The 25,451-nt window shown below is 38.1% G+C and overlaps 1 protein-coding gene across 3 annotated transcripts in view; it reads left to right on the top strand.

Annotated features, from left to right (window-relative positions):
- Positions 1-25,451, top strand: part of LOC122564877 (disabled homolog 2-interacting protein-like) — a 699,362-nt gene that overhangs the window by 115,505 nt on the left and 558,406 nt on the right. For all 3 annotated transcript variants that reach the window (XM_087998388.1, XM_043720268.2, XM_043720270.2), the window contains exon 3: positions 1,636-1,762. In XM_087998388.1, the coding sequence (XP_087854514.1) occupies positions 1,636-1,762 (127 nt within the window). The remainder of the gene's footprint in view (positions 1-1,635; positions 1,763-25,451) is intronic.

The raw sequence follows: 25,451 nt of genomic DNA on the forward strand, positions 1-25,451 counted from the left end.
AGCATTTAACTGAGTATGGAATCCAGGGGCTCAGTAAAGCTGGAATCCAAAGGAATCTGGGGGGAAATCTCTTCACTGGTTGGAGTCATATCTGGCATAAAGGTGGTGGTTGATAGAGGCCCATATGTCAGTCCCAGAATATTACTGCAGGAGTTTCTCAGCATAGTGCTCTGAGCCCTATCATCTCAGCCATTTCATCAATGATCATTTCTTCAATACAGTGGGTTTTGGTTAGGGATGTTTGCTGCTGATTGCATGGGATCCTCAGCTGGAAGCCATCTTTGTCTGCAGGTCTGCAAGACTTTGATAACATTTGGCTTGGGCTTTTAATTCACAGCTAACATTTGCAACACGCATGTCAAATAATGACTATCTCCAACAAGTGAGAATCGAACTGTCTTCCCTTGACATTCAGCATTACCACAGTTGAATCTCTCGCCACTGAGGTCCTGGGGTTGACCATTGACTAGAAGCTTAATTTATGGACAAGCCATATAAAATCTAGCTATTAAGCTGGACAGAGAATGCAAATTTTGTGGCCAGCTCCTGATTACTTATAACCTGCCCACTACTATATACATTTATGGAGAGACAGTGCTGTAGTAGTAATGTTCCTTGAATTAGCGATTCAAAAACTTGGACTAATGCTCTGGGAACATGTGTTCAACTCCCATGACAGCAGTTGGTGATTTCATAAAATCTGAAGCTAGTCTCAGCGATGATAACCATGAAACTTCATTGATATTTGGAAAATCTGCCATTTTCACATGGTCTAGCATACATATGACTCTCTGGACTTACAGCAGTGTGATTGACTCTTCATTGCCCTCTGAAATGGCATAGCAAGAGCAATTGGCTATGACTACAACAACTCTCGAGACTTGTTTAATGACACATTCCAAATCTGTGAGCTTTATGGCTAGCATACCAGGGAATCAGATGCGTAGGAAAACCACTACAAATCCCCATCCAAACTTCACACTATCCTGTCTTGGAACACTATTGACATTCCTTATCTATTTGGTCAATCTTCCATATCTCCCTTTCAAACAGCACTCTGGCTGTACCTCCACAACATATACTCTTGAAGCTTAAGAACGTGGCTTGCCATCACCTTCTCGTTAGCAATTAGGAATGGGTAACAAATGCTCACCTTGCTACTGACACTAAAGTCTCAGGAGTGAATTTACAGAAAACCAAGAAGAACTGGAGCAAAAATTGGGAATTCATTGTTTCTCCTCATTTCTGAAGTAAATATTAATAAAACTGAACATGGAGGCAAATCCTAACCAGCAACTCGATATGCATTCATTATTTCATAGTTTAAACTTTTATATTTTGCCTACAGATAAAGGAACAATTAAAGACAGCTGTTGTCTGCATATGCATTTTTCATATGACACTTCAGATTTGAGTTTCCCTTTAGCTGTTGCATCAAATTCAATGACCTATCTGTAATTAAAATGCATTAGATGCTTTTGATAGCCTAAACTGCATGAAGGCAGATAAAGACCCAATGAATCCCCCAGTTGTTGTAAAAAATTTATTGACACAGTTGACTGATGAAGAAGATATTCCAGTCAAGATGTTGTTCTCTTGTGGGCTTGAAGAATCAGACTGTATTTTTCTTTCCAGATTCATCCATTGCTGCTGCAAGAACGGCGAGCAGAATCATGTAGGGCAAGGCTACTAGTTCGAACAGTTAGTGTTCCTTCTGAAAGTCAGTTTCCAGAATGTCAACCAAGTGGATCGGAAGAGCATGGTGAGTGGTTGACATTGTCAATTGTATCTTACTGAGCATATCTGTTCACTGAAATAATTGTTCTTCCAGTTCCAATTTTGATAAAGTCTGTTTCAGATGGCCAGTTTTGAATATGTCCTTTGTGGAAAAGATATCAAATTTCAATTTCTCTTTTATTGGCATTGTTTGATTTAATAATAGATATAATAGTTATTTGCCAAGCATTAACTATTCATATTTGAGTTTTTAAAAACATGAAGTCAAAACAATTTGCATTGTAGATTTATATTTAGGCACAGGATGTAACTGTGGAGAGGCTACGAATACAACTATTTTAGCCCAAGCAATGTTTCTGTGTCAAGGTTCAAAATGAAAATATCAGCTCCACTGTATGCAACAGAAACAAATTGTCTGTTTTAAAATGGTGGTTTAAGCAACTATTGGTGCAGTGAAATGATATTGATTTTTTTTTCCTGTGATATAGTATTTGCTCAAGTTGTGAACACATTTTTCTAAATGCAAGTAATAATGGAAATTGCCATCCAGCACTACTTGTTTTGAAATGACAGCTAGTTCAAAATTCTGTTTCTAATGATTTGGTTTTGAAGATAACCATGATTTGAAGGGAGGCATTTTCAGGTCACAGACATACATTTCAAGAATCAAGGATTGATTAGGGATAGTCAGCAGGTTTTATGCAAGGAAAATTATGTCTCACAAACTTGATTTGAGTTTTTTTTTAAATGAAATAACTAAAAAGATTGAGGGCAGAGTGGTAGACGTTGATTACTTTGCCCTGGACAGGGTTCTGTATGGTAGACTATCTAGTAAAGTCGGATGACATGGGATTCAGAGTGAGCTTACCAATTGCATATAAAATTGGTTTTATGGTAGGAAACAGAGGGTGGTGGTGGAGAGTTGTTTTTCAGACTGGACGCCTGTGACCAGCAGTGTTCTACAGGGATTAGTACTAGTCCTCTTTTGTTTGTCATTTATATAAATGATTTGGCTGAGAATATAGGAGGCGCGGTTAATAAGTTTGCAGATGATACCAAACTTGGTGGTATAGTGGACAGTGAAGAGGATTATTTAAAATTACAAAGAGATCTTGATCAATTGGGTCAATGGGCTGAGGAGTGGCAGATGGAGTTGAATTTGGCTAAAGGTGAGGTGTTGCATTTTGGCAATACAAACAAGGACAGGACTTATACAATAATGGTAGGGCCCTTGGTATATTGTAGAATAGAGAGGCCTGAGGTATATAGTTTTTTGAAATTTGTGTCATGGGTACAGGGTGGTTAAGAAGGTGTTTAGCACACTCGCCTTCAGTGCTCAGACCTTTGAGTATAGGAGTTGGGACAGCATGTTGAGGTTATATAGGACTTTGGTGAGGCCTCTTCTGGAATACTATGTGTAGTTCTGGTTGCTGTGTTTATAGTAAGATGAGGATTCAGAAAAGATTTACTGAACATTGCTGGGAATGGAGGGTTTGAGATATAAAAGTAGACTGTAAAGGTTGAGGGCTAATCTTATAGAAGTTTATAAAATTATGAGGGGCATTGATAAGGTGAATAGCAAAGGTATTTTCCCTAGGGTGGGTGAATTCAAAACTCGGGGGCATTTTTTAAGGTAAGAAGAGAAAGGTTTAAAAAAGACTTGAGGGACAATTTTTTTTTTAACACAGACCCGACCCTTCAAAACATTTTTAAACAGGCAGCCCAGACTGCAATTTTGCTGTTAGTTTTAGGTAAGTGTATAGTGGTTATTCCCGGAGTGAATTAGCTGATCCGACTGCCAAGTTTCAAACAAAAAGTTTATTTACAAAATTATGAAATGAAAGACAAAGAACAGAAAATAGAATACCTGATAACTTATCCTATCCAAAACAGGACAGACTATCTTGACTTAATGATGGTGTTCTGAAAATACTTGCAACAGTCCCAATAAACACATCCCTGAGCACAAAGTGTAAAAATGAAACAAACCAGAGCTTACAGGTTTTAAGTCAGAGAGAGAGAGAGAGAGAGAGAGAGAGCCCGGCTGGACTTGCCAGCAGCCTTTCTTCACACACACTGCTGCTGAATTGAATCAAAAACTCTAAACGAAGGATAGCTACATAGCTAGCTGGCTACTCACCTTTGATTATACTAGTGATGGGTGCAGATATAGTTATCCTATTTAAAACCCATTTGGAAAGGTGCATGAAAAGGAAAGGTTTGGAGAGAGCAGGTGGGACTGGTTTAGTTTGGAAACATGGTCACTGTGGATTGGTTGGGCCAAAGGGACTGTTTATATGCTGCATGACGCTATGACTCCATAACTTCAGTTCTTGGTGCTGTAACATACTGTGCCATAATTGCTAGAACGAAGGCTTGGCTTGTATGTACTTGTCTGAACATGGTGAATTCTTCAAAGTTTTGATTTTGGAAGTCGTCAACATTGGCTGTGCTTTTATATGTGGATGATGTTTAATCAGTATCACAGGATTCTTCTGATCTTTGAATACAGATCTATGGGCACATTGGCTAGGATATCCTATAAGGCAGGATTGCCAGTTTAAACAATTGTTAGCCCCGTCTCCCCTTCACTGTGAATGCCACTGCTTTTTAAGAGCTTCAGTCTCCCTCAAGTCTTTTTTGCCTTTGTCCTCCTTGGACCATTGACAATTTGAAAGTTGAGAAAACAAGAACTGGTAGGAGAGATGCTATTTGCTTTCCAGAGAGTGTTGAGTCTTTGTCAAACACTTACTGCCACTGTTTATAGAAGGTGGAGATGTTGCCAGTTTTAGTTCTAATTGATAATGGTGGCCTTTTGAGAGGCTGCCAAGGCATGGGAAGTGCTAAATGTTTATTCGAGTCTCTTAGCTTATATGGCAAGTGGAATATATGGATGACCAAATATGAGTTGTAATTAATTTTGTTATGCTAAATTTCGAATGCACACATTGTTTCTTTTGTGCCGAGTTGAGGAGAGAGATGTTGACTTGCAAATATGTTGTGGACAGGGCAGGGACACTGCAGTCCTTATCAAATGTGAAATTTGCAATTTATGGATATGTACAGTATTCTGAAGGTGTAAGGGGTACTGAACTACCTGATACAGCATCAAGTGTTCTGAACATGGTAACAATGTAACATTTGGTCGAATTAGCTGGGTTGCCAGGATACAAAAACAAATTTGTATTCGGTCAGTCAGTCAGTTTAAATTATGCCCAAGATGCTAAACTCCAATCAATGTCAAAAAAACTGTAAATTGTAAAGAAGGCTATCTTGCAGCCTTAATCTATGTCAAGAAAGCGGCAGCAGGGTAGGAAGTGTTTCGGCTCCTGGGCCTGTCTGCTCCTGCATGCCTGGCCGACTGCCTCCTTTTTATTTATTTCTTTACTTCCTTTCGTATCAAAGTCATTATTTCTTCTTTTTTCCGATTATGATGAAAGAGGGAGGTTGCAGAGAGCTGCTGCGGCAGTGGCACTGGTCTGTTTCCTCATGGCCATGGCTGTTGCTCAAGTCATGGCCACAAGGTGGCATGGTGATTCCACTTCCTCAGGAATTTGGATGGTCCCGTGGTCCTCAGGGGTTAGAAGGGACCCAGTACTCAGGGGTTGGGACAATCTCCTGGCTGTGGAAGTGCTTGATACATGGCTTCAGAATCAGCAGGTTGGTGGATCCTTTCCATTCTCCTGGCAGTGCTGCTTTGGCTTTGTCAGTGATGGTGTGGTGGGTGCTGTCTGAGGTCTTTGTGGTTGTGGGGGGCTCTGTCAGCAGTGGAGGCATTGTAGATCTGATCCTCCCTTCTTGTATCTTTGGTGGCATCATTTCGTAGCCACTTCAGAAACCCAGGGCCTAGGGAGGGAACAAAAAATGAGCTTTGTCTTAACTTTGTCTCAATTATTTATGTTTATAAATTCTGTATTTAAAATGGCGACCTACACACTTTTCACGGTATTTTCATAAATATAAGTGGCAATAAATTACTGTGCTATATTATGTCCAGAAGGCATTTGTATCAGATCTTTCACATGAATACTGTTGCTGTTATATCATTGAAGTCATTAGATTGAGATGAAGTTTCTTGAACATCTTAATCTTTGTAGCACAATACCCAAAGCTTTGTGATGTATTAAGCCACATGCTTTGATCAAGTTGACTAAATGCAATGAAAAGTATTGTGTTATCCTCAAGTATTTTTCTTGCCTGGCAACAATGAATACATTTCCTTTTGGAAGTCTAAAGATAAGACCTCCAGGATTCCAGGGGGGCAATTCAGGGAATGCATGGCAGGATTTCCTGTGCAGTGGATAAGGTGGAGTGCCTGAGTTACCACAGCAAGATTTATCTCCCTTTCTAATGAACAAAGTTGTCATGTTTCTGAAGTTGAGGACAGGGTTGTCCATTTGAACTTGGTCTCTACATGGTCCTGGTGGATTGAAAATATTTTTGCATGTCCTGATGGTCAGCATATTGTTCGATCTTGCTCTCGCTCTTGCACGCTGTCTCTCTGTCTCACTGTCGCGTACTCTCACTCTCTCCCGTTCTCCAGCTCTCTCTCGCGTTCTCCAGCTCTCTCTCGCGTTCTCCAGCGCTCTCGCTCTCGCTCTCTCTCGCTCTCTCTCGCTCTCTCTCTCGCTCTCTCTCTCGCTCTCTCGCTCTCTTTCGCTCTCTCGCTCTCTTTCGCTCTCTTTCGCTCTCGCTTTCACTGTCTTGCTCTCTCTGGCTTTCTCTTCCCACTATATTTAACTTGTCTTTAAGATTTGACTTTGGATGTCAGCTTTGAGCTGTTGAAATGCTACTGCCTCGACATATTATCTTGGGTTGTTCTGCCAAGCAGTGAAGGCTGTTTTTCATCCTCAATAATTGTGTTGAGATGGTGTTATGTGGAGATTGTGTTTCAACCAGGCGAGGTGGAGTAGAATGGCTTCACTCTTTTCTTACTCATTTGACTGCAACAGTTTTTACGTTTGCCAATTCAGTGAATGTGTAATTGATGGGCTCGTGTGTCTCATTTGCAAATCGTACTGTTTTATTTATTCTGGGCGTATAGGTGACATGCATTGATACTGCATTGATACTGGAGGGAATGAATGTTGAAGTTGGTGGATGACAGTCATGTAGGTTACTTAGTTCTGGGTAAGTTAGAGCTTCTTATGTATTGTTGGAGCTTCACCCATCCAAGCAAGTGGCGAGTACTCCACCAAATTTCTGACGTACGCCTTATAGATGATGGACAGGCATTTGTGGAGTCAATAGATGAGTTACTCACCTCAGTATTCCTAACCTCTGACCTGTTGTAGCCACAGGCTGTCTTTGTATTGTTGTGATCCCAGTACTGGACAAATCAAATCTCAGACTGAAATCTGGACTGACAGATCATGTTTTGTTTTGGTTACAATTAGGTGGTCTTGCTGACCTATACACACAGTTGCACAATTTGTTTTAACAATAAAGCAGAAGTTTATTAACCAAAAAATAGTATAAGCCAAATGATTTATTCATCATAATAATACTACAAAGATATTTAAACACACAGTAAAAGTATAAGCCCATTCATCACAAAGCACTCCTTTACAAATTTGAACATTAAGCAATATCCCTTGTACTGTATGCAAAAATTCAGCATGTCCACAAGAGCTCTACCAATTTTTATAGATGGACCATAGAAAGCATTCTATCTGGATGCTTCATGGCATGATTTGACAACTGCTTTTTCCAAGACTGCAAATAAACTACAGAGAGTTGTGAGTACACCCCTGTCCATCACAACATTCCTGAAGAAGGGCCTGTGCCCGAAACGTCGAATCTCCTGTTCCCTGGATGCTGCCTGACCTGCTGTGCTGTTCCAGCAATAAAGTTTCAACTTTGATCTCCAGCATCTGCAGACCTCACTTTCTCCTCCATCACACAAACCAGCCTTCCATACATTGACTCCCATCTATACTTTCCGCTGCTTTGGGAAAGCAACCTTCATAATCAAAGATCCATCCCACTCAGGTTATACTCTCTTCCATCAGGCAGAAGGTATAAAAGGTACCACGTATGAATAGATTCAAGAACAGCTTCTTCCCTGCTGTTATTAGACTCCTGAATGGACCACTCAAATTTTAAATTTAATGTTGATCTTGCTCTCTGTGCACCTTCTCTGCAGCCATAACATTTCATTTTTCACTCTGTTCTATTACCTTAATGCACTTTGTATGTATTATCTGCCAGTTTTTTATACAAAGCAAGAAATTTTTCACTGAACCTAGGTACATGTGACAATAAATCAAATCAAATCAAATGCACCCCTAGTTATATCCCAGGGATTTTTTTTCTAACACCTTGATAAGCTTAAGATAATTGTAACTCTAACTTGTAAATTGGATTTGGAGAAGCTGGTGTTGAACTGAGGTGCACAAAGTTAAAAATCACACAACACCAGGTTATAGTCCAACAGGTTTAATTGGAAGCACTAGCTTTCGGAGAACCGCTCCTTCATCAGGTGGTTGTGGAGGACACAATTGTAAGACACCGAAATTCTCCCATCTATACTTTCCGCTGATTTGGGAAAGCAACCTTCATAATCAAAGATCCATCCCACTCAGATTATACTCTCTTCCATCAGGCAGAAATTCTGTGTCTTACAGTTGTGTCCTCCACAACCACCTGATGAAGGAGCAGTGATCTGAAAGCTAGTGCTTCCAATTAAACCTGTTGGACTATAACCTGGTGTTATGTGATTTTTAACTTTGCGAATTGGAAACATTGAACGCTTTTTCCTGGAGGTATCATACCTGGGCTTAAATGTATTCAGCTTTCAGGGTTTTAACCCAACACTTCTGGTTTGAGAATACCACTAACTCTTTACGCTAAGATAACATAGTTTTGCTATATTCTCCTCTTCTCAAGAACACTACTCTACGTAACCATCTCCATTCAAGGACTTTGTGGAACTGCTCAAAATAAAACTGAAAACAAAGCCTTTTTCACTAAAGATATGAGTGTTTCCCCTAAGCTTAAAAACCATCTGGAAATTTCTAACATACCTTAAAGTACAGTGGTTTACCTTTGTACCTATGTATTATGACATGCAGACAGACAGTTGAACCAAATAAGCTTTTCTACATCTGGATTTGCTACAAGTAAAATTAAAACCTTCAATGACCGTCTAAATTGACCCCAGGAGTTCTTAACCAGTCTTTTTGAATAACTGATTCCGAGTCTGTAGCTTAAACAAAGGACTGAGCATTTGTTAACAATGCAATCACTTTAGTAGAGCAAATTAAATAACAAGTAATTTAATTGGTCTATGCTTTAAATCCCAACCCTTTGTTTTCCAGCCCCATTCACACAAAAGACAGATCAACAAACAAACAGTTATGGAATAAATAAAAGAAAATGACAGAAGTGGCCACATTACTGAAGTGGTTCTACAGTGTTGTTTCACAGGCATAGATGATGATTTTCTTGGTTGATTTTTTGCACATCTCAATCGGGGTCACAGTTACAGTTCACTTGGATAATGGCAGTATACTTAGTTTTTTAAAATTTTTTGACCTTCCAAGATAAATGACGCCAGGTAGGGAGCTTTCACATTTTCAAGCTGTAGCATCAATGTCCCACATTCCTTTTTCACAAAGTCCAGTCCAAAACTCAATTCTGACCACATGCTCCATGAGATCCCAGTCACTCTTCAACATCTGCCATCAGCTTGAGCATAAGGTCTTTTCTGGACTTGCTGGAACCTGTTCCCAAGTACTGATCTTGTTATTAGCCAATTTCTGTCTGTTTAAACATAGCCTCCTCCCTGGTGACAATACATCTGCAGAGCTTTTTTCATCAGGAACTAAACTTCAATTAACTTTCACACCTGGCCTTATGAATAAAAACAACAACTAGTTTATTCCATTTTCCTTTAAACATAAGCTGCTATCCAAGGTACAAAAGTCATCTTTAGCTCACAGTTCCTAGTTTACAACTCTAAATCAATATTAAATCAAAGAATGATATTAAATATAATAAGTAATCAGTGAGGGCTCTACCTCTAAATAATAAAACATCCTAAAGTAAATTTTAAAAACCTGTTAATGCTGCCACAGTGGTGCTCTCAAACGGTTTCTTAAAAAAATCATTTTGACTGTAGAAATATTTGCAAATTAATTACTAACTTCAGATGCGCAGAAAACCAATAAGCACTAACCCCAAAATCCAAAACCCAATTTAAAATAAATGATATCAAAATACATAAGTTTATATCGGTGTGGCTTGTCAAATTTATTTTTGGTCAGTGATAACTGACAGGATGTTGATAGTGAGGGTTTGTGATTGTATTGCCTTTTGAATGTGAAGAGGAGATGGTTAGATTATCTTTTGTTGGAGACAGTCATTGTCTGACACTTGGGTGGCACAGTTTAAGATCCGCAGTTTGTGTGATTTTGTCCACCCTGTGCCTTTGCTTTCTGCCCACTCCAGATTTTGGAATTCTGGCCAACTGTACCATGTTAGTGAGGACTCAATCAAACAGTTTTGGAACTACTTGGTAGAGAACATGTTATTTAAAGCTTTCCATGCATGTCCATCTCACATTCAGTTCATAAACTACACCTGGCAGAGATCTGACAGCTGATTCCTCATCTATACTTCTTTCCATTATTTTCCTATTCCTATTGTGCTGAGTTGGTATATTCAAGTGACTATTCCCCATATGTATGTTTTAGACTGTGTAAATTTTGATCAAGGATCTGTTTAGATCAATTGAGTCTGAGTCTGATTCTACTGTATTTTCCTTCTGTTGAATGAATTGACTAAGATGTTCAGAATTATTGTGACTTGGAGGTGCTGGTGTTGGACTGTGGTGGACACAGTTTAAAAAAAAATCTTACAACACCAGCTATAGTCCACCAGCAGGTTTATTTGGAAGCACTAGCTTTTGAGGTATTGCTTCTTCCTCAGGTGGTTGTGAAAATACGATCATAAGACACAGAATTTATAACCAAATAAGTATAGTGTCATGAAGATGTGACGACACATTATACAATTTTAGATCAAGTCTTTAATCTTTTAGAATGGCATGTGTTCGTTTCTGTTTCTAAAGACATTTTTCTTAAAGCTTTCTGTCTTCGGTTTCATATTTCTGGGCATCACTTTGAAATAAAGGCAAATTCAGGGGGATTTTAATGAGTCCAACAGCATTGTCGTCAAGATTATGTTAGTGGACTGTTACTCCAGTGCATGAAATGATTTGGATGTGAGCATAAGAGTTATAGTTAGTAAGTTTGCTGATGACACCAAAATTAGAAGTGTAGTGGACAGCGAAGAAGGTTACCTCAGATTACAATGGGATCTTGACCAAATGGGCCAGTTGGTTGAGGAGTGACAGATGGAGTTTAATTCAGATAAATACGAGGTGCTGCATATTGGGAAAGCAAATCTTAGCAGGACGTATACACTTAATGGTAAGGTCCTAAGGAGTGTTGCTGAACAAAGAGACCTTGGAGTTCATAGCTCCTTGAAAGTAAAGTCGCAGGTAGATAGTATAGTGCAGAAGGTGTTTAGTATGCTTTCCTTTATTGGTCAGAGTATTGAGTACAAGAATTGGGACGTCATGTACAGGACATTGGTTAGGCCATTGTTGGAATATTGCATGCAGTTCTGGTCTCCTTACTATCGGAAGGATGTTGTGAAACTTGAAACGGTTCAGAAAAGATTTCCAAGGATGTTGCCAGGGTTGGAGGATCTGAACTATAGGGAGAGGTTGAATAGGCTGGGACTGTTTCCCTTGAGCATTAGAGGCTGAGGGGTGAGTTATAGAGGTTTATGGAATTATGAGGGGCATGGACAGACTAAGTAGACAAAGTCATTTCTCTGGGGTGAGGGAGTCCAGAACTAGAGGGCATAGGTTTTTCATGCAGAGGGTGGTACGTGTATGAATGAGCTGCCAGAGGAAGTGGTGGAGGCTGGTACGTTTGCAATATTTAAAAGTCAGCTGGATGGGTATATGAATAGGAAGGATTTGGAGGGAACAGGACCGGATGCTGACAAGTGAGATTAGATTAGGTTGGGATATCTGGTCGATGTGTACGAGTTGGATCGAAGGGTCTGTTTCCATGCTATACATCTCTGACTCTGACTTGGCATCTTGCATTTGGTAGTTAGAGATTGGTAGTTAATTAAATAAAATGAGGAAGTAAATTGTAAAGCCCATCTTGGTCCATGGAATATTCATAGTCAAGAAAATGTTCTTCCTTGCCTGGTCTGGCCGCATATGACTGCAGAGTCAGCAGGGCGGTTGAAAGTTCATTGCCCTCTGAAGTGTCCTAACAAGCTGCCTATTTGTATAGGGATGGGAAGTAAATATTGGCATGTCAGCTATCCATGTTATTATTATCGCTACAATTGTATCATCAAAAATATTGCTGACTGCATGATCTTTTTGAATTGATTGATGAATCAGTGATCTCAACTATTAATATTGTGATATCAGTTCAAATGATTGGGTCAATGGATATATTTGTATAATTAAATTAGAAAGATTTACATATCTGTTTCAAGTATGGTATCAGCTTTGTGACTCCCAGAAATCAGAGCTATTTTCTCTCTTTCCTGTTTTGAGAGAGCAGAAACTATATTTTTGCCATTCTGTCACACTAGAACTTCAGATAGTATTTGTATATATAGTTTAAATTGGAACATGATTTTAATAGCCGTGTTGCTTTCTTCTTCTGTGCACGTAATAGTATTTGTTGCATTGTTTAACGATGAAAAGACTAAGAATTTACTGAATTCAAATTTGATTTTCTTGAGTAAAATCATAAAATTATGAGCATCTGTAAGAATTTCACACTCGACTCTCTACTAAACTTGCTAACAACTGATTCCAAACAGAATAGGTACTTGGAATATAGTGAAAAGTGTCACAGTTAAATTGGCACTGTTCCTATTCCATTTGTATATCAGTATTCTTCATTTCCACATGATTTCTCAGTACCAGAACTTATTGCCTTGTAGAATGCTACTGCTTTCTTACTAGCTTTGTACAGGAAGCTAGAGCTGCATGGTTGGCATTTTGTGAGGGTCCAATCTTTTAAATTCATGTAAATTCAAATCACATTTTTTGATGTGCATAATGTAAATGAAAACATCTGTCTGTTCATCAGAAGCTTGTACGGTACAATCAAAAATTTTTCCCATTATCTTTGTAAAAAGCACACGTCATCTGGGTTTTTTATTCTAATGTTTTATAGCTGGCCCTTAATGGCTGCTCCCAGTTTTTGTACTCCCCCATTGGTCCTGCTTCATCATCAGGATTCATGATGAAAAATATGGAACATTTCTGAGGAAGCTATGAGAGGCTGACCTTGACATGAAAATCCCAGTATTGTTTAGAATATGATAGTGCAGCCTTTGTTCACCTGGGGAAAAGAGTTTTAGATTGCAACATCAAAAATGAAACCAAGCTTAAAGTGTACCATATGATGTGACATTTATGTTGCAGTACAGGACTGAAACATAGACATCATGGAGGAGCAATCTCAATGCATTGGAGTTATACTATCAAAGTTGCCAATAGTAGAACCTATTAAAGTAAACTATAAACTTCAAGTAAATTATATAAACATTACTAGATAGCACAGGTAGTGGAGGTGAAACATGGCTGGGGTGCTGAGAGGTGTTGAGATGCATCCTGATGCAGGAATTGGGACCTGTAGATAAAGGACTGAAATTATTCTAAAACACAAAGAGGATATAACCATATAAATAAGACCACAGGACCTTAAAAACAGGAGGAGGCTGTTAGGTGCCTCAAGCCGGCTCCACCATTCAATAGGATCATCATCAGTCTGACATTCCATAATGCTCATGTCCTTTGTCAAACTAATCACGTCTCCAAACATGTACAACATTGACTTTTTGCGTTTAAATACAAGATCTTCACCTTATATGGCTGTAGCAATTATTTCATCCCCAGATCAAACTTTGTTTTCCAATTTAGAACATCATGGTCTCCTTCCCTTTGTAACATGGAATGGTTTCCCCTTGATCTATCTATGACTATTGGCCCTTGTGGAGATTTAAGGCATTTCCTAGCATTTGTGTTCCTAGCATGAAGTGGTGCTAAATTAAGATTTGAGGTGAGAAGGAATTTCTTCTCTGAGGGTTGAGTGTCTTTGGAACTCCTTGCTACAGATAGCAGTGGACCAGAGTCCTTGTGTCCATTTAAAGCTGAGATAAAATCTTGATCAGTAGGGGAAATTGAGGGTTATGGGGAAAACGCAAGAAAATGGACATGATCTCCATCATTACATTGACTGGACACTTGTTTATTTCACAGCATTGTGAAGTACTGTAATCATTTTGTATTTCCTGTAATCTATGATAATTGCAATATTTAAGTATTCAATATGATTTCAAGGTGCAGAAATGTGTAACCTAAACAACAATCGATGAGGCAGACTGAGTGCTGTGTCTCTTGTGTGTAAATTTATAATAAACCCATTGTGTTGTTTGTATCAGCAATCTCTAATAGCATTCGGAATACAACAATATGTATCAAGTAGAAAGAACAAGTGTATTAATACCTGGATCTTCTCAAAATGTAGACACAACAACATTGAAAATATGATCATCAGGATCAGCTTCTTTCTGTTAATCATATAACTCAAACATCAGAATTCTCAAAGCAGATTATCTTCTCCCAGCTTGGTCTTATGCCCTGCAGGAGAACAGAAGTGTTTCAGCAATCTGCAAATGGTAGCATGAAGAAATTCAACGTTGACTTCAGCTTTTGGGAAGCCATCACCCTGGACTGAAACTGATGGAAATAACGTCAGTGGAAATTATCACAGCTTTTGAGACCCAGTAATAACAGCATGAAGAGGAAAAGCAAGACCAGCAAAAAAAAATCTGAATCAATAATGTGATCAGACATCCCTGTGGACTATGATGTTTGTAAGGTTCCAAATCAGTCATTTTCAGAGTTGTGGAATATCACAATCATGTCTATGAAGGTTAGTTGATGATGTTAACGATACTGTGAGTTTAGCAATACCATGAAATCCATTTTCCTCAATATAATGAGGACCAACCAAAAAATCCCATTCTTTTACTTCCTTGACTGATCTGTGTTACTTTGAGCACTGTCATCCAGGAAAAGCAGTCCTATATTCATTGACATACTTCTGGGAATATAATCATTGATCCAGAAGATGAATACTGTTGTACCTATTTTCGTGGTGCACGAATTGGCAAATATATCAGTGTCATGGTGTCTGTCTCATGGCTCAAGATGCATGAAATATACCTGATCCCCCATATTAGGTTGGAAGATAATCAAACCGCCGGTTTGTTGTTTCCTTTTATAGTGTGAGGCTATGTAACAATTGGGAAGTTCCCATACAGGCCACAAAAATGTGTCTATTTAAAGTTACTATGTGGGCATGGACACGTAAAAATATCTAAAGTTCCCATATTGCTAAACAAATTGACTGCTGATTTCAAACAGTTTAGAAGGGATATTTGCTCTGGCTATTGTTTAATGCTGGTTTTCAGCCCTTTTTACAGATTCATTTGGGGTCTTAATGCCTGTTTTGGAACATTTTTTTAAATTAAAATTGAGCAAAGCATACGCCAAAAGTACATTGCTCAGTTTTGTTGGTTTTTCAGTGTTCTTTAAAGGAGTATGATGGCCAAAATCAACAAAACTGCATTTAAAGTTACCTTCATGTGGAGCTGCTGTACTTGAATTTGTACAAAAAATGTGAAAGTATAAAATAATGTAAATAGAACCCTTGACCCTAATCCCACTAGACTGCTGACCATTTAATTTCCCTTCTTGAATTCCATCCTAGTTGATACTTCAACAGCATGGATAGAAATAAATAGATTTGGCATAATAACCGTGAAGGATAGAATAAAAACAGGAGAGAGAACATATCTTCGATTGGACAATCAAGTTGTAAGACTAGTTTGGACAGAGCTAATGAATGAGGGACAGAAAGCCAAGGTCTCTGGAGGTGTTGGAATGACTAATAAATCGGGAAATTAGAAGTGTATGTAATAAAGGTAATGTAGATATTATTTAACCTTCTGATACTGTATTGTGGAAAATCAGGGGATGGCAGATACTTTCAGATACAAATCTTTCTGTCATAGCAACCAAGAGTTCTGCATTTGTTTCCCCATCCTTACTCTATATTTATATTGAATCTATTTTACATTAAGCGATCTAAATTAGCTGCAATTTAGATGTCATATCTGTCTTAAGGAGGAAGTTATCAAAAGGGGGGAAAGAGAATTAGTGGAAAAACAATGGTTTTGTGACAATGAGGAAGTGAAAGAAATTAGTATGAAAGAAGGTAAACTGAACTAAAAGTCATTTCATCATGTGGCTGACTAGGAATCTCTCTCACTCTACTACCTGCCAATGGAATGTGATGGACGAATTTGTAAGTAGATACTCAACCTGTTCGGCCAGTTTAGGAATGCACATACATTCCTTTGCCGTCAAGTTCAGAATTGAGACTTGAACCCAGAGCTCCTGGCTTAGAAGTGGGGATGCTATCCACTGTGTCATAAGAATTCCGCACAAGGTAGTCACTGGAAGGTTATTTCCCTTGGCTGGGAGTGTGGAACTTGGGATCACTGTCTCAATAAGGTGTATGTCATTTAGAATTGAAATAAGCAGAAATTTATGTGCATATTTGGATTGCTCTACCACTGTGAGCAGTGGATTCTGATTTATTGAATATATTCAAAACAGTGCCACAAGTCATGGGGGTAGTTCGCTGCATTATTTCTGGAGTCACCACAAATGTGAAGATTGAATTAACTGACTAACTGCTACCCTATGAAAGGCCTTGTACCTTTTTTTAATGCCGTAAAGTTAGAGCATAAATGCAATTTGTTGTACATGTTGTGGGTAAGATTATAGGTTCAACCTAGCATTTGTGTTCCTAGCATGAAGTGGTGCTAAATTAAGATTTGAGGTGAGAAGGAATTTCTCACTACTATTTAGTGGGAAGTAATTTGCAGCTAATTTGGATCTCTCTATCTGAAGTATGTAAAATAGATTCAATAGAAATATAGAGTAGGGATGGGGAAAGAAATGTAGAACATTAGTTGCTCGGACTGAAAGATTTGTGAAGAAATCCCATTCTGTCCTTTTGAAATAATTTTCTTTTTTTCAAAGTTGATAACACATGCAACATTACATGATTGTAGATGAGTCATTCCTTTGACAGAATATTAAAAAAAAGGTACATAGCAGGGTAAAATTTGAGAAGAATTTGTATCTGTTAGATAAAAAGAAAGGAGTCAACAAAGAAAATAAATTCTGCCATATGAAAAGCTAATATTTTATTGGTTATTATTTACCTGTTTTGCATGATTACATCTTCAATCTATTATTTTACATTTTCTTTGTTAATGTGTGTTGTGATTGCTTTGACCGTTCTCATTTTGACAATTGTGTAAGTAACAACAGAAATTATCTGAAATGAAATGAAAGAACTGTGCATACATTTGTGAAATTAGTGTATATTATGCTGAATGCATATTAAAGAAATGAATTAATTTATGTTGTGTTTGGCTGTTTGCCATGCAGATATATAAGTTACTGAGGAAAGGTTTATACTTGAAAGACCAACTGTTGTGTTTTTTTTTATGGAAACTGCCCTGACCAACTGAGCGTCTAGTGTTTTCTGTTTTTGATTGCATATTTTCAGTGCCTGCAAGAGTTTTCTTTTCATCTCTGCTGTTATCCTTCTGTGATGAAGTTCTGTGTATTGTGTTCAGCTGCCTTTTTTTCACACTACATTGTAGATTGCATTTTGGTTTTGTAATTACTGTGTTCGCCAGAAATATCCTACATCTTGCCGGTTTTGCTTCATAATTAGCTGTGTTTTTATTCACATTAGCAATTATGCACATCTTGAATAATCCAGTTATTTTGTTTTAAGTGGATGACAGAAGAAATTTCTTCTGCATGCTTATGAAATCATTCATGTTGCATTTGTTTCCATGCAGATCAACCATCTGCTTGGTTTTGTCTGTTATGTTAATACAGTTTGTCATTCTGTCAGATTCTTTGATCTGTATATTTCATGAGCTGGAGGCCCTGAATAACAAGGTTGATGTATATTTTGAAGGTTGACATATATGAAAAGAAATTTGCTTCAGGCTAAAATGTTCTCTTTAACATTTAGAGAATATACAGCAGGCATTTGGAATAATTAGGGGAAAAAATCCTTTTTGTTTGTTGAGGCCTATGCTATGTTGTGTTCACATTTTCTATAGTAATTGCTCTCAAAACAGTTTGAACTTAATGGTGAATAGAATGAAAGTGTTTTTGGGTAAGTTCTGATTAATCTTTTGAAACACTGAAACCATATTTTTATTTTTTTCTAAAAAACTGCTTAGTGTTACAGGCAGTAATAATAAATCTATTCTTGAACATATAGGGTTCCTAAAACATACAGGAATGATCAAATTAATGCATAAATCATTCATGTATTTATTAACATTATTTTTTAATGTATTTAACTTTTATACTTGAGGCAATTTCACCTGAACTATTTATTCATCCAAGCTCAACACTTCAGTTGGAGAGATCCAAAATATTCTTACTGTTTCAAGTCTGGTATGACGACTCATCTTCGGAACCAGTTAAATAGTTAACCCTGTTTATGTCTCCACAGATGCTGCCAGATGTCCTGTGTTTCTCCAGTATTCTGTGTATGTTTCAGATTTCTAACATTTGTAGCATTTTGCCTTTCAGAAGGTTTCTATTAATGTCTTTTCCCTTTGACATACTGTACAAACATTGTTCAGGAACATTTTTTTTAATTGAAAGAACCTATCTGCTTATTGAGAAATTTCCTTATGTAGATAAAATGGAAATGATGCTAGATCAGCATAGCCATTACAGTTTCTTGCAAGAGAGCATAATTGCTTGTTTGTGTGATATATAAAATGTATGTTCATGCAGGTACAGGTAGTTCCTGGGTTGTGACCAAGTTTTGTTCTTGTGTCTGTTCGCAAATTGATTTGTGTGCAAGTCAGAACACTATTTTATGTTGCCCTGCAAAAAAAAAAGATACCTGTACATATAGGGAAACACTAGTATGTTGGACCTTCGAATATTGTAAGTATGAGCGTTCATAAGTTGGATGTTCGTAAATCAGGGATTCCCTGTGCTTTGAAATTACCAGCTGTAGGGTGAATACTTCGATAAATGCCAATGGAAATATGTGTGCCGTATATTATACCATAACTTGAACTGGACCTTATTGTCTTCTTTCCCTTAATTATTCAAGGGTTGCAAAACTGTGAATTATGCTGTGATGTTTACTATGGCCTTGACAAGAAGGATGGCTGCAAGTCTCAGCTGGAACAGGGATTAGCCTCCACATTCTTTGTGTTACTCTGAATTTACTGGCCCCCTGCACCATGTTTCATGAACAAAAAAATTGTGAAGTTTTCATATAAAGAGCTTTTGTAAAAATGTTACTGAAATACTAACTCGCTGATGGTGTTAAACATAGACTTAACACTGTCTATTCCTCTAAATTCAAATTAAGCAATTCTGAATTACCTGTTAATTGGAACTGATAGAACACACTTCAAAATGCCTCCTGTGCCATTTTATTAAAAGTGCTTAATTTGAATTGTTGCATAATTCAGACTTTTATCGGCAAGAATGATTTTGAATTAATTAGAATAGACTCCTTCACATGTTTTAAAATTATTAGACTATTATAGCGTTTGAATATTCAGCAGTATGACCAATTTCATATTAACATTTTACTGCATAGTGTTTTGTTATGATTGTATAAAGATCAACTCTCTTTATTTTTGTTTCTTTAAATTGTGGACTGAAATAAGAGAACTGTTTTAAATCATGTTTTAAAGGACTGCTGCATGTTTTTAAAAAGCCAGTTACTTGATACTTACGACAAGCGTATGTAAACAGTTGTTTGAACCAGTAGCAATTGAAATCATTGCAGATGAAGTGGATTGCAGGGATTCTGTGTTATATGCAACTGGATGGCAACAAGAGTTGATTGGTCTATGGATTAGTGACCAGCTATCAATGACGAAAACCGTTTTGCCTGCCACTAACTGTGTGATTTGTTCATGGGTGACTGATCAGCTTGAGGTTAGGAACAAGGTAGAGAGCAGTCTCCAAGAGTATAGGAATGCACTGTTCTAAGCAGTCAATACTCATTTTAAACTGAAGACAACCAGTTCTAACAAAACTGGATTCATTGGGAATAAAGGGGAGAACTCTTCACTTTTTAGGGTCATACCTGGCACATAAGACGTTTGTGGTTGTTGGAGGGCAGTCATCTCAGTTCTGGGAGACCTATGAAGGAGTTCCTCAGCATGTTGTCTTACACCCACATTTTCATCTTCTTCATCAATGACCTCCTCTCCATCATAAGAGCAGAAGTGGGTTGTTTGCCAATGATTTGCCAATGTTCAGTTCCATTTGAGATTCCTCAGATACTGAAGTGGTCCATGTTCAAATGCAGCAAGATTAGGACAGAGTCTAGGAATACTGCAGAGAATAACTTGCTCCCCAAAACCTGTCCACCATCTCCAAGGCACAAGTCAGGAATGATGGAATACTCTTCATTTGTCTGAATGACAGCAGCTCAAACAACACTTAAGAAGATTGACATCATCCAGGACAAAGTAGCCTGCTTGGTTCACACTACATCTACAAATGTCCGCTCCCTTCACTACAGATGCTCAGCAGCAGTGAGTACTGTCTGTAAATTGCACTGCAAAATTCACCAAAGATCCTTAGGCAACACTGTCCAAACACACGATCACTTCCATTTGGAAGGACAAGGACAGCAGATATATTGGAACGCCAGCACCTGCACATTCCCCTCTGAGCCAGTCACCTTTCTGACTTGGAAATATAAATCAGTTCTTAAATTGTCGCTGGGTCCCAAATCCTGGCAATCCCTCTCTAAGGGCATTGAGAGTCTTAACAGAACATAACTTTCTTAAACCTATGCAGTTCAATAATCTCACAATATCAGGTTATAGTCCAACAGTATTTGGAAGTACTAGCTTTTGGAGCACTGCTCCTTCATCAGGTAGCTGTGGAGCAGGATCATAAGACACAGATTTTATAGCAAAAGATTACAGTGTATTGAACTAAAACAATATATTGAACAAACCTATATTGCCATTAAGTACTTAATATTTTAGAATGGGTTGCAGGTTTCAGTTCATTACTATGTAAATCACAGAACTACTTTCAGGTCACATTCCTGAGGTAACTTAAGGTTTTATTAAAAAAAGTGACACTTCTGCTCAGTGCATTAAAGGTATGAGGTTAGAGTCTGTCTGTATTCCAATCTTGAGTCAGACTGGTACTGTTTCCACAGTAGGAATTTATAAAATGTTAAATGGATTGACTGCATGCACCTGAAGGATACCCTTATAAGAATAAGGTGTGATGCTCAACTCATTGATTGCCAGTTCTGGCATTTCACAGCAAGAAACCATAATGACCTCCTCAGGAGACAGACACGGGATGCAACCGATAATGTACCCTTTGTTGTCCAGTACTTCCCAGGAGTTGAGAAACTGCACCGTGTTCTTCGCAGCCTGCAACAATTATCAGTGAGGATGAACACCTCACCAAGACCTTCCCTACGCCTCCACTTCCTGCCTTTAAACAACAGCCAAATCTTAAATAGACCATTGTTCGCAGCAAATTAGCCAGCCTTTAGGACAACATTGACCACAACAATGTACAGCCCTGTCATTGCAACCACTGCAAGACATGTCAGAGTGTAGACGTGGATATCACCATCCACGCACACACGCGCGCACACACAAAAGCGCGCGTACACACACACACACACACACACACACACACACACACACACACACACAAAAGCACACAACCTGCAGGCAGTCAATGCATACTATATTTTATAAATTCCTACTTTGGAAATAGAACCAGTCTGATTCAAGATTGGGATACAGACAGATTCTAACCTCACACCAAATGCATTTTCTGAGCTGAGACGTCACCTTTGTTTTAAAACCTTAAGTTATCTCAAGATTGTGACTTGAAAGAAGTTCTGGGATTTACATATTAATGAACTGAAACCTGCAAAGCATTCTAAAAGATGAAAGGCTTGTCTTATGATCCTGCTCCACAAATACCTGATGAAGGAACAGCATTCCAAAAGCTAGTACTTTCAAATAAACCTGTTGGGCTATAACTTGGTGTTGTGTGATTTTTAACTTTGCCCACCCCAATCCAACACCGGTACCTCCACGTCATAGGTTTAAGAAGGCAGCTCACCACCACCTTCTTGAGGGCAACTAGAAACTGGCAACGATGCTGGATGTCTCATGAGTGAATAAATAAAACTTTACTTTTGATTCAGCAGCTGTTGTAATCTGTGACTTTTAACTGATGTCAGCGATCTTTGTTTCGAAGAGAACCAACCACCCTATGTCTGTTGCAAACCAGTGGGAGCATCTGAGAAGCATTATTCTGACTGGCATAAGACTACTTAGGATAATCTTAGCAACCCATCAATAGGAATCACTGAATGGTCTTTCTAGTTTTCCTCTGCCTTTAACTAACTTTTCCTTGTCTGTTTGACTGTGTGCTCAAGGGGGAGTTTGTTAATGGCATAGAGTTTTAATTTGCAGTTTTATATAATGATGGTTTGTAACTGTTTACCTGTAGTTAGAATCAAATTACTTGCAATAAATAATCGTTCTTGTTCAGTGCAGAAACCTGGTCTGTGCTTTCTTACAATCTAAGTTTGGGTAATTGGGGAGTTCAAAATCTTTGTTGGAGAAAGATTTTATAGAAGTGTATTGAGTCCTGTATTCAGCAGCACAAATCGATCTTTATATGAAGTGCCTTACCAATGCAGCATGTGAGATGTCTCTAGGACACTGATTCTCCCAGTTAGGTACAACATGTGTGTTCTGTGTTACAATGATTACATGCAACATTGACATCAATGCTTGCCACATCCCTTCTGATCTACACATCCAAATGTGTGAATGCACGATCAATGATGGATAACTTCATGGTCAATCCTAGGTCAATCCTAGGTCCTCCCATCATTTTGTGATGTTTGCCAGACTCCCTGAGCCCTTACAATACATCTTATGGACCACATTTCCATACTAACTGTTATATCCCTTCCCAGATGTTTGCCAGCACATCATATATTTGCTTATTACTGATGAATTTTCAAATTCTGTTCTGCAATTTATAATCCTTGCTAACCTTAATATAGAAAGTTAGAAATGACATTAATTTCTACCAATTATTATTAAATGTGTGATATTAGCTCCAATATAAAGTTACTTTAAGTTAGACATAATTACACCTAATACTACAATTCTGCGACAAAGTTGACAATATCGGGAGCAGTTTACTTCTTACTCGATTTTGAAAGATCAAACAACTTTGTTTAGCAACTACCATTTACAACCTCTTCTATTTGCATGCTCTTTACTAAATATAATAGCACCTATTCAATTCCTATTGATAAGAATGAAATTCACTCACTTTTTTATAACTTTATCCAGTCATTAAAAAAAAGCTTATTTTGATTCTTTAAGATTCTGCAGGACATGAGTCTAGATTAGAGTGGTGCTGGAAAAACCCAGCAGTTCAGGCAGTATTAGAGGATCAGTAAAATCGACGTTTTGGGCAAAAGCCCTTCATCAGGAATTCCTGATGAAGGGCTTTTGCCCGAAACATCGATTTTACTGCTCCTCGGATGCTGCCTGAACTGCTGTGTTTTTCCAGCAGCACTCTAATCTAGACTCTGGTTTCCAGCATCTGCAGTCATTGTTTTTACCATTCTGCAGGACACGATCCTTGCTCTCCCTTGTCTTATTTTTCTCTGTCATTATAACCTTAAGAGAATGAATAACTGCCGCTTCACCCCCGAATGAACAGACTAAAGATCGGGGAATTGCCATTCTTCCCTTGTTCTTTAGGCTGTTCGTTAGGTTGTGAAGCAGCAGTTGTTTATTCTCTTGAGATCATAATGACCCTGTTTCAGAATTGCTTCTGCCTTCCTTGCTATGTTATTTCTCTCTTGGTACCCTGACAAGGTTATCTCGTTTAAACTTTTTGTTGTTCTAATCTCCCTGCTTCTTTCTACTACCTATATCTATTTAGGTAGTGACAATTACCTAAAAGTTCTTGATTATTGTGGGATCTGACTTTTTTTAAACTGTACTAAGTAATAACTTTCAAACTAGCTGGTACCAGAGCCTTGTCAAGGTTCTCCAAAGATGTTTATCGAAACCATTCTCCGCATCCAAGGCTTACTGTCTACAGAAATCTAACTAAATTCCCTAATGTTTAATACATTACTACCATTATTATTATATGAATATATGTCTACTCTAATATGTAATTATAATTGTTTAAAAGGCCTCATCTAAGGTGGGTCAAGTTTTCTCCTTTTATTTCATATTAAAATAGGAAATTTCAAATGGGATATTTTCCATCTGAGTCACCCTTATCAGAAAAGAGGAGTTTTACTGTTTGCATTTTAGCCCCATTGTGACTCTGTTGCGATTGTCAGAGGCATTGTGTTACCTATCTGTGAAGGCCTATATGAAATGCTGTATCAACCGTAATTTTTTTTCAGCCATCTTATGTCATTTTAAAAAAAAAATGGTTCGAGCCAAAAAGCATGCAGATGCTGGAATCCAAAGTCGAAAAGTGGGAGGCTGGAAGAACACAGCAAGCCAGGCAGCATGAGGAGGTGGAGAAGTTGACCTTTTGGGATGGAAGAAGGGTTACACCTGAAACGTCGACTTCTCCACCCCTTGATGCTACCTGGCTTGCTATGTTCTTCCAGCCTCCTGCTTGACTATCTCAAAAAAAAAACATGATTCGGCGATGCCGGTGTTGGACTGGGGTGTACAAAGTTAAAAATCACACAACGCCAGGTTATAGTCCAACAGGTGTAATTGGAAGCACACTAGCTTTCGGAACGACGCTCCTTCATCAGGTGATTGTGGAGGGCTCGATCGTAACACAGAATTTATAGCAAAAATTTGCAGTGTGATGTAACTGAAATTATTATTGAAGAATTGATTGTCTGTTAAGCCTTTCAAGCAGCCATTTTGTCACATTCAGCAATGGGCAACTACAACAATCTTTTAACTTTTGAGGTGACTCTGGGAATAGCAGGTGTTGAATTCCAGCATACTTCCCTAGTGAACCATAACAATTGTTATTTAATTGGCTGAACATGATTGTGCATTTACTAATTATTATGTGAGCAAATTTGTCAGCTTCCTTTTGGAATATGTTTGGGCAACATAAAGCCTACAGTCATTACTGTAATGCTGTTCAAGCATACGGAACTGTTGAAGGTTAAAAACTATTTCCATTTGGAAATAAGTCCATCAAGGTGACACTCCTTTGATCTGTTCAAGGTTCCAAAAGGGCTCACCACCTGATTCTGAGGCTACTAGCTGAACAAAACTATGATTTTTAAGAAAGCGCTGGTAAAATAAAATCTGTGATTTTTAATTGAGATTCAGCTGATGTGTTTAGATTTATCTTGGTGTTGTTGACTTTCAATTGACACGTTCATTGTATAGAAGGAAAGGAGTCTGGTGTGAGAATGTAGACCTGCTGCTGAATTTTGCAGACTGTATAGTAGTATCTGGATAGCCACAGTACATGATTTTTCAACCTTAACTGCCTC

This window comes from Chiloscyllium plagiosum, unplaced genomic scaffold (assembly GCF_037043375.1).
Source record: "Chiloscyllium plagiosum isolate Xiang-an unplaced genomic scaffold, Cpla_swu_hap1 HiC_scaffold_21, whole genome shotgun sequence".
NCBI lineage: Eukaryota > Metazoa > Chordata > Chondrichthyes > Orectolobiformes > Hemiscylliidae > Chiloscyllium > Chiloscyllium plagiosum.